At 42.0% G+C, this 9,125-nt stretch overlaps 1 protein-coding gene across 1 annotated transcript; it reads left to right on the top strand.

Annotated features, from left to right (window-relative positions):
* Positions 1–556: 556 nt before the first annotated feature.
* On the top strand, positions 557–8,655 carry LOC117487547 (NLR family CARD domain-containing protein 3-like; the record flags this gene model as incomplete). The annotated part of the gene is made up of 6 exons (XM_034136194.1): positions 557–651; positions 1,771–1,877; positions 3,943–5,758; positions 6,282–6,446; positions 7,227–7,397; positions 8,205–8,655. Coding segments are annotated over 6 exons (2,649 nt in total), but the record flags the coding sequence as incomplete, so codon positions are not given.
* Between the last annotated feature and the right edge of the window lie 470 nt (positions 8,656–9,125).

Here is a 9,125-nt window from a genome sequence, read left to right as displayed (position 1 = left end):
CAGAAACCCTCAAAACAAGCAAGTCCAAAAACCATTACTAAGGTAAACTCTGCTGAAATGAAAAGCTGCCCTTTACAAGAACTAGTGATGTGTGTAAAACATTCTGTTGTTTCCACAGACAGAGAGCAGAGTCTCCAGTCCCCAGCTGTCTGTCTCTGAAGAGTGACTGGTCTATGAGTGAACCTTTCTACTTCAGTAATGAACCTGGACCCCCAGACACAAAGTAAGAGTTTGTTTCTGCTGTGAACTGACCTGAAGAGGATTCAGTTTTTATGCCATGTGATAATCTAAACTGTTCTCTAAATAATGACATGAGCATGGAGGCTTACAGAACAGAAACACAGTTTGGTCAATTACAGTAAATTCAAACATGTAAGACTTTTCACCGTTACAAATGAATTGTAATGACAGAAACCCTCAAGCATGACTCAAAACCTGAAAGTTGGGAGGAAGTCCAAAAACCATTAATCGGGTAAACGGGCTGAAATCAAACGCTGCTTTTTACAAGAACTAGTGATGTGTGTAAAACATTTGTTGTTTCCACAGACAGAGAGCAGAGTCTCCAGTCCCCAGCTGTCTGTCTCTGAAGAGTGACTGGTCTATGGGAATACCTCTGAACTTCAGTAATGAACCTGGACCCCCAGACACAAAGTAAGAGTCTGTTTCTGCTGTGAACTGACCTGACAAACATATAGATATAGATATAGATACTGTATTTATCTATATATATATGCCATCTGATCATTTTAAACTCTTCTTTAATAATTACATGAGTGCAGTATCCCACAGTATAGAAACTCATTAGAGCTCAGTATAGAAACTCAGTAGAGCTCAGTATAGAAACTCAGTAGAGCTCAGTATAGAAACTCAGTAGAGCTCAGTATAGAAACTCAGTAGAGCTCAGTATAGAAACTCAGTAGAGCACAGTATAGAAACTCAGTAGAGCTCAGTATAGAAACTCAGTAGAGCTCAGTATAGAAACTCAGTAGAGCTCAGTATAGAAACTCAGTAGAGCTCAGTATAGAAACTCAGTAGAGCTCAGTATAGAAAGTCAGTAGAGCTCAGTATAGAAACTCAGTAGAGCTCAGTATAGAAACTCAGTAGAGCTCAGTATAGAAACTCAGTAGAGCTCAGTATAGAAACTCAGTAGAGCTCAGTATAGAAACTCAGTAGAGCTCAGTATAGAAACTCAGAAGAACTCAGTATAGAAACTCAGTAGAGCTCAGTATAGAAACGCAGACGTACTTGAATCAGATAAGGGAAATATCGGCACCTAGAGCTCTACAGTACTTCATATTGAATTGAAGTTATACATTTATGTGTATCAACCATTGATTGTTAGTTTGACTTTGAATGGAGCAGCCACAATGTTAGCTAAGTCTAACTCCACTCAATCTAATGTCCATTCAGGAACTAGCATTTTGAAAGTGATTTGCTTTCCATGTTGTGGACAGACCTGACAAAGTGTTCACTGCTTTTACAAATTGGAATCATCATGTAGTTATTACATAAACAAGTTTAATTTAGCCGTAGTAAAACTTGTGAGGTACAGTGAACATGCTGTAGGCGAGGATGTTACAGACAGAAGGGCGTTTTGTTTCATAATTATATGAATCACTAAATATCTACCACTTGGGAACAGTTACCAGGATGAAATATCATCTACAGATAAAGAACTTTAACAAAACAAGAATTTGCCAACTTTGGGTTGTACCATTGGTGAAAATCAGTCACCGTAAAGTGCTATAAAGGATGTGTTCATCTCCACAGAGGGAAGAGGAAGAGTGGTGTTCCTGTGGAGGAGCAGCTGTCCAGCTGTGCTCTGTGTCAGGACGTCCTGAAGGATCCAGTCTCTACCAGCTGTGGACACTGGTTCTGCAGACAGTGCATCACCTCATACTGGGAGCAGAGACCTCCATCAGGAGACCCCTGCTGTCCCCAGTGTGGAAAGAGATCCAGAACCAGAGCTGGACTGCAGACAGCCAGTCAGACCAGAACAGTAACAAGTAAGTCTGAACATCTGTCCAGGGTTTCCCACAGATAGACTTTACTTGGGCTGGCCGCCCAGGTATATTAACGTCCGCCCAGGTATATTAACGTCCGCCCAGGTATATTAACGTCCGCCCAGGTATATTAACGCCCGCCCAGGTATATTAACGTCCGCCCAGGTATATTAACGTCCGCCCAGGTATATTAACGTCCGCCCAGGTATATTAACGTCCGGCCAGGTATATTAACGTCCGCCCAGGTATATTAACGTCCGCCCAGGTATATTAACGTCCGGCCAGGTATATTAACGTCCGCCCAGGTATATTAACATCCGCCCAGGTATATTAACGTCCGCCCAGGTATATTAACGTCCGGCCAGGTATATTAACGTCCGCCCAGATATATTAACGCCCGCCCAGGTATATTACTACCCTCCTGGCTGGTCTACCTGCATGTGCCGTCCGACCTCTGCAGCTCATCCAGAATGCAGCGGCTCGTCTGGTCTTCAACCTTCCTAAATTTTCCCACACCACACCGCTCCTCCGCTCCCTTCACTGGCTTCCAGTAACTGCTAGAATCCACTTCAAGACACTGGTGCTAGCGTACCATGCTGTGAATGGATCTGGCCCTTCCTACATCCAGGACATGGTTAAACCATACACCCCAGCACGTGCACTCCGCTCTGCATCAGCCAAACGGCTCGCTGCACCCGCACTGCGAGGGGGACCCAAGTTCCCATCAGCAAAAACACGTGGGTTTTGCTATCCTGGCTCCAAAATGGTGGAATGAGCTCCCCATTGACATCAGGACAGCAGAAAGCTTACACATCTTCCAGGGCAGACTGAAGACTCATCTCTTTCGACTCCACTTCGAGCGATACATTTAAAAACAAAAAAACAAACAAAATAAAAAGCACTTATATACTAACAAAGCACTTATATACTAACAAAGGACTTATATACTAACAAAGCACTTATATACTAACAAAGCACTTAGATACTAACAAAGTACTTATATACTAAAAAAGCACTTATATACTAACAAAGCAATTAGATACTAACAAAGGACTTAGATACTAACAAAGCACTTAGATACTAACAAAGCACTTATATACTAACAAAGCACTTAGATACTAACAAAGCACTTACATACTAACAAAGCACTTACATACTAACAAAGCACTTACATACTAACAAAGCACTTACATACTAACAAAGGACTTATTATTTTTAAAGTAAAGTAAAGTAACTTGTTACTTTTATAATTTAGTAACTAATAAAGTAACTAGTTACTTTTTTGAGAGCAGTAACTATAACTATTACTAGTTACTTTTTAAAAGTAACTTGCCCAACACTGATGAAACCTGATGTACTTATATGATTCTTCAAGTTTGTATCGTCTTGGTCGAATGCACTTATTGTAAGTTGCTTTGGATAAAAGCGTCGGCTAAATGTAATGTAATGTAATAATAACGGCCGCCCAAGTATATTTCACGACCTATTTAGGTTGTTTTTTTTGTATCCGTCCGCGAGCACTACGCCATCTGTGATCGATGAACTAGTGGACAATGATCCCTCGCTCTACGCCTCCTGTACCTGTTCGCTCTGCCATCGCGTGAAGGGTCTGCTAATAAGCGACCAGCAGAAAGGGAGACCTTACGAGAAAAAGAGAAGTCAAATGTTGTTGCACATCACTCATGCGCAACTGCGCCGCAATTATGCGCTCTGCAGTAACCCCACTCTCCGGCAAACTAACAGTTCAAGAGCATGCTCCATTAACACCCCCCCCCCCCTGCCCGTCGTGCCCGGCTACCACCACAAGTATAATTCTGTGGGAAACACTGCTGTCTCCTGGTGTCTTCAGGCCTGAAAACAGGATTCTTCCTGTTGTGTTGTACATAATATAAGTTCATTTAAAACGTTTTTTTTATTCTCACGTTTCCTTCTCTTTCAGCAGAACGTGGTCTGCAGGAGGTTTTAGATGAACATAGGCTCAGTCTGAGGAGGAGATGTGAACGTGTGACTGAAGGAACTGGTGAAAGTGAAACCCTCCTCAACAGGATCTTCACTGAGCTCTACATCACACAAGGCCTGAGTGAAGAGGTTAATACCCAACATGAGGTGAGGCAGCTGGAGACAGCTTCCAAGAAAAATGCCCTCCATTACTCTCCAATCAAGTGCCAGGACATCTTTAAAGCCTCACCTGACCAACAGACTCTCATCAGAGCGGTCCTGACCAACGGAGTCGCTGGAGTTGGAAAAACCTTCTCAGTGCAGAAGTTCACTCTGGACTGGGCCGAGGGTTTGGGAAACCAAGATGTCAGTCTGGTGATCCCGCTCTCCTTCAGGGAGCTGAACCTGATCAAAGGTGAGCAGTACAGTCTTCTCAGGCTGCTCCATGTTTTCCATCCGACCTTACAGAAGGTCACAGCAGAGCAGCTGGCTGTCTGTAAAGTGCTGTTCATCTTTGACGGCCTGGATGAAAGCAGACTTTCTCTGGACTTCAGAAACAATGAGGTTGTGTCTGATGTCTCACAGCAGTCCTCAGTCAACGTGCTGCTGACAAACCTCATCAGGGGGAAGCTGCTTCCCTCGGCTCTCGTCTGGATAACTTCCAGACCTGCAGCGGCCAATCAGATCCCTCGTGAGTGTGTGGACAGGGTAACAGAAGTACGAGGCTTCACTGAAGCCCAGAAGGAGGAGTACTTCAGGAGGAGATCGAGTGATGAAGACCTGTCCAGCAGAATCATCTCTCACATCAAGAGCTCCAGGAGCCTCCACATCATGTGTCTGATCCCAGTCTTCTGCTGGATCACTGCTGCAGTTCTGGACCACATGTGGACTACAGACCAGAGAGGAGAGCTGCCCAAGACCCTCACTGACATGTACTCACACTTCCTGCTGGTCCAGACCAAGAGGAAGAAGCAGAAGTATGAAGAGGGACATGAGACGAGTCCACAGCAGCTGACGGAGGCTGACAGGGAGCTTCTTCTGAAGCTGGGGAGGCTGGCGTTTGAACATCTGGAGAAAGGAGACATCATGTTCTACCAAGAAGACCTGCAGCGCTGTGGTCTTGGTGTTACCGAGGCCTTGGTGCACTCAGGAGTTTCCACACAGATCTTCAAAAGAGAGAGTGTGATCTTTGAGAAAACAGTCTACTGCTTTGTTCATCTGAGCATTCAGGAGTTTCTGGCTGCAGTCTACATGTTGCACTGTTACTCCAACAGAGACACAGAGGTACTGAAGGACTTCCTGCAGAGAGACTTGGACGATGACAACAGTGATAGCAGTGATCAGGAGTACCCATCCCTGGATGTCTTCCTAAAGAGTGCCATGATGAAATCCCTCAAAAGCAGAAATGGCCACCTGGACCTGTTTGTCCGCTTTCTCCACGGCCTCTCTCTGGAGTCCAACCAGAGACTCTTAGGAGGCCTGCTGGGTCGCACAGACAACAGACCAGAAATCATCCAGAGAGCCATCAGCAACCTGAAGAAGATGAGAAGTGATAAAGTCTCTTCTCACAGGAGCATCAACATCTTCCACTGTCTGACAGAGATGAAGGACCACTCAGTACATCAGGAGATCACAGAGTTCCTGAAGTCAGAGAACAGATCAGAGAAGAGACTCTCTGTGAGCCGCTGCTCTGCTCTGGCCTACAGGCTGGAGATGTCAGAGGAGGTTCTGGATGAGTTGGACCTGGAGAAGTCCAAAACATCAGAGGAGGGACGACGGAGACTGATTCCAGCTTTGAGGAACTGCAGGGAGGCTGTGTGAGTCCAGATGTGATTAGCTTTATAGATTAGTGTAGATAAGGATTTTAGTTTTTAAAATAAACACTATACAACTTTTTGCTGTTTCGAAGGATGTTTTAAAATTGAACTAATACAATTATTCTAAAATTGTACAGTTTTTTCTTCTCTTCATTTTCCTTGTCAAAATAATATGAAGGATGTTTTATCACAGCAACATGTGATCAGAACATACAGGATAACTTTACATATGTCATTGAATGCAGTAAAGTTATTATGAAATGATTGCAGTTTCTTTATCGTTAAATTAGACACAGAGCAATATGTGATTCATGTTGACTCTAGTCTTCTCTAGTCTAGAAAGTAGCTAGCAGAGAGGTGACAGACATGGGATCAGATCACACTCTACCAAATATTAAATAGACTAACATCCAGTGGTAATCAGATCATGATATTCAAAATGTTTTTCCTCAAATGCATGAAGTAACTATGTTGTTTCCCCTTGTTGTTATATAAACAAATTCTGTAATATGTGTTCTAACAGAATTCCTGACAGTGGATTCTTAGACTGGGAAGTCGTGGCCTCAGCTCTGAAGTCCGACCCCTCCGATCTGAGAGAGCTGGAGGTGAAAGTAGATCTGCAGGATTCAGAGGTGGAGCAGCTGAGTTCTGGACTAAAGAGTCCAAACTGTAGACTGAAGACTCTGAGGTCAGATCACTGGCTGTAGTTCATGTGGTTTTGTACTGTATTTATAATTGATATATTTATAATTCCATCATTTGCCTGAGTACAAAGATATTTGAATAAGTTCACATTTCTTTCTAAATTGCTGAATATTTGACAAGAATAACAGAAAGCAGAGAAAGTAAATGTGTGAGGGGACAGTGTGTGAGCTTCCACAGACTCTCACTGTGCTCCATGAGTCAGTGAAGATGCTGTCAGTACTGATGAGCTGTGAGGGAGATGAAGGAGGTTCTTCTGATGCATTATCAATGCATTTATAGTTATCTACTATTACATTTCTAAAAGTATCTTCATCATTTTTGACATTGGCATCTGAACCCTCTCCAGGTCTGAAAAGATGATGAGACTTTGAACTATCTCAAGCAGGACCATTGTTCTCTGAACTTACATCATGTGTTCTTTATTCAGACTCTGGTGCTGCTTCTTTGTAAACTCTGTGATCTTGAGTTGAATCAGTTTCTGTGGGTTTTGATTTGTCTGGCTGCACATCACGAGTTAGTGTAGAAGGAGCAGAGTTTATGATGTGAAGTCACCACTTTTTATTGAAGGTGAAGAACGTTGTCTTTCATATTAATGAGAGCTCTTTTCACTTTTTGGATCTTACTGTTTTTAACCTGTCGGGAGTGTCCACTTTATAAACGTCTACATTCTCTACTTCTCCAGCTATAATCAGATTATTAAACCTTTCATTATTTCAATCAGGAACATTGTTTTCTAAACTTACATCATGTGTTCTTTATTCAGTCTGGAGGGCTGCTGGTTGTCAGAGATCAGCTGTTCTGCTCTGATCTCAGCTCTGAAGTCCAACATCCATCTGAGAGATCTGGACCTGAGTAAGAACGTTCTGAAGGATTCAGGAGTGGAGCTGCTGAGAGATCTTCTGGAGAGACCAGACTGCAGACTGGAGACTCTCAGGTCATTTCTCCATCTCTATCTTCTGTGCTGAGATGAATATGTGAGAGTTGTGTTGACTCTGAGCTGCAGACATCAGGCTGATATGATCCTGATCCTCACTGAGCATCTTAATGCTAAAGTCTACTTTCTTCTTCTGTGGTTTAGCTCATTGACTGTAGCAGAGCTATGCTAAAGAAAAATCATACTCTGCATAATTCACTGTGAACCTTTAAAAACCTGGAATTCATCTTTTATTCTCCGTCATGTTTTTTAAATAAATGACATTATAAACACATGAATACAATAATTAAATATTTCTATTAAAACTATCAAACACTAACAAATATGTTCAGTTGTTGCTGTTTCTAACATGTTTCTGAAGCTGCATGATGCTCAAACTGACTGAATAGTTTAAACTGAAGATGCTGTGATCTATGTCTCCACTATTCCTAAAATAAATATTCTCTATTTATTTTGATCACATTTCTTCTAAATTCATCCTGACTTCTTTGTAAACTCTGTGATCTTGAGTTGAATCAGTTTCTGTGGGTTTTGATTTGTCTGGCTGCACATCACGAGTTAGTGTAGAAGGAGCAGAGTTTATGATGTGAAGTCACCACTTTTTATTGAAGGTGAAGAACGTTGTCTTTCATATTAATGAGAGCTCTTTTCACTTTTTGGATCTTACTGTTTTTAACCTGTTGGGAGTGTCCACTTTCTAAACGTCTACATTCTCTACTTCTCCAGCTATAATCAGATTATTAAACCTTTCATTATTTCAATCAGGAACATTGTTTTCTAAACTTACATCATGTGTTCTTTATTCAGACTGGATAACTGCAGCTTGTCAGAGATCAGCTGTTCTGCTCTGATCTCAGCTCTGAAGTCCAACATCCATCTGAGAGATCTGGACCTGAGTCGCAACGCTCTGAAGGCTTCAGGAGTGGAGCTGCTGAGAGATCTTCTGGAGAGTCCAGACTGCAGACTGGAGACTCTCAGGTCAGTAAGGGGTCGACTCAGTCTCTGCTGGTTCAGCAGGATTGTATTGAACACAGGGAGGTGGATGTGTTCCTCTCACTGGGGAATCTCTCCAGTTCCACCTTCCAGGCGTAGCCTAGCTTAGCACAACACATCAGTGATGTTACCATTTATCTGCAGTTTCTCCTTTTGTTCATCTCATGTTTCTTTTCTTGCGTTCTCCCAAGAACAATATAATGCAAGCTGACAATGCAAAGCCACATTTCAGTCAGGAGCAACTTGTTAACAGACAAATCCTACTCTGCATAATTCACTCTGATCCTTTAAACACCTCGAATTCATCTTATATTCTCCATCCGGTTTCTTTTATAAATGATATAATAAACATATTAATTCAGTTAATACACATTTATATCAAAGTTATTAAACACTAACCAATCATTTCAGGTTTTGCTTTTTCTTAAAAAAATGTCTGAAGCTGCATGATGCTCAAACTGACTGAATAGTTTAAACTGTAGATGCTGTGATCTATGTCTCCACTATTCCTAAAATAAATATTCTCTATTTATTTTGATCACATTTCTTCTAAATTCATCCTGACTTCTTTGTAAACTCTGTGATCTTGAGTTGAATCAGTTTCTGTGGGTTTTGATTTGTCTGGCTGCACATCACGAGTTAGTGTAGAAGGAGCAGAGTTTATGATGTGAAGTCACCACTTTTTATTGAAGGTGAAGAACGTTGTCTTTCATATTAATGAGAGCTCTTTTCACT

The sequence above is a fragment of the Trematomus bernacchii genome, unplaced genomic scaffold, assembly GCF_902827165.1.
Source record: "Trematomus bernacchii unplaced genomic scaffold, fTreBer1.1, whole genome shotgun sequence".
NCBI classification, from domain to species: domain Eukaryota; kingdom Metazoa; phylum Chordata; class Actinopteri; order Perciformes; family Nototheniidae; genus Trematomus; species Trematomus bernacchii.
Note: the sequence above shows the minus strand (reverse complement) of the source record. Positions and strands in the feature narration are given on the sequence as shown.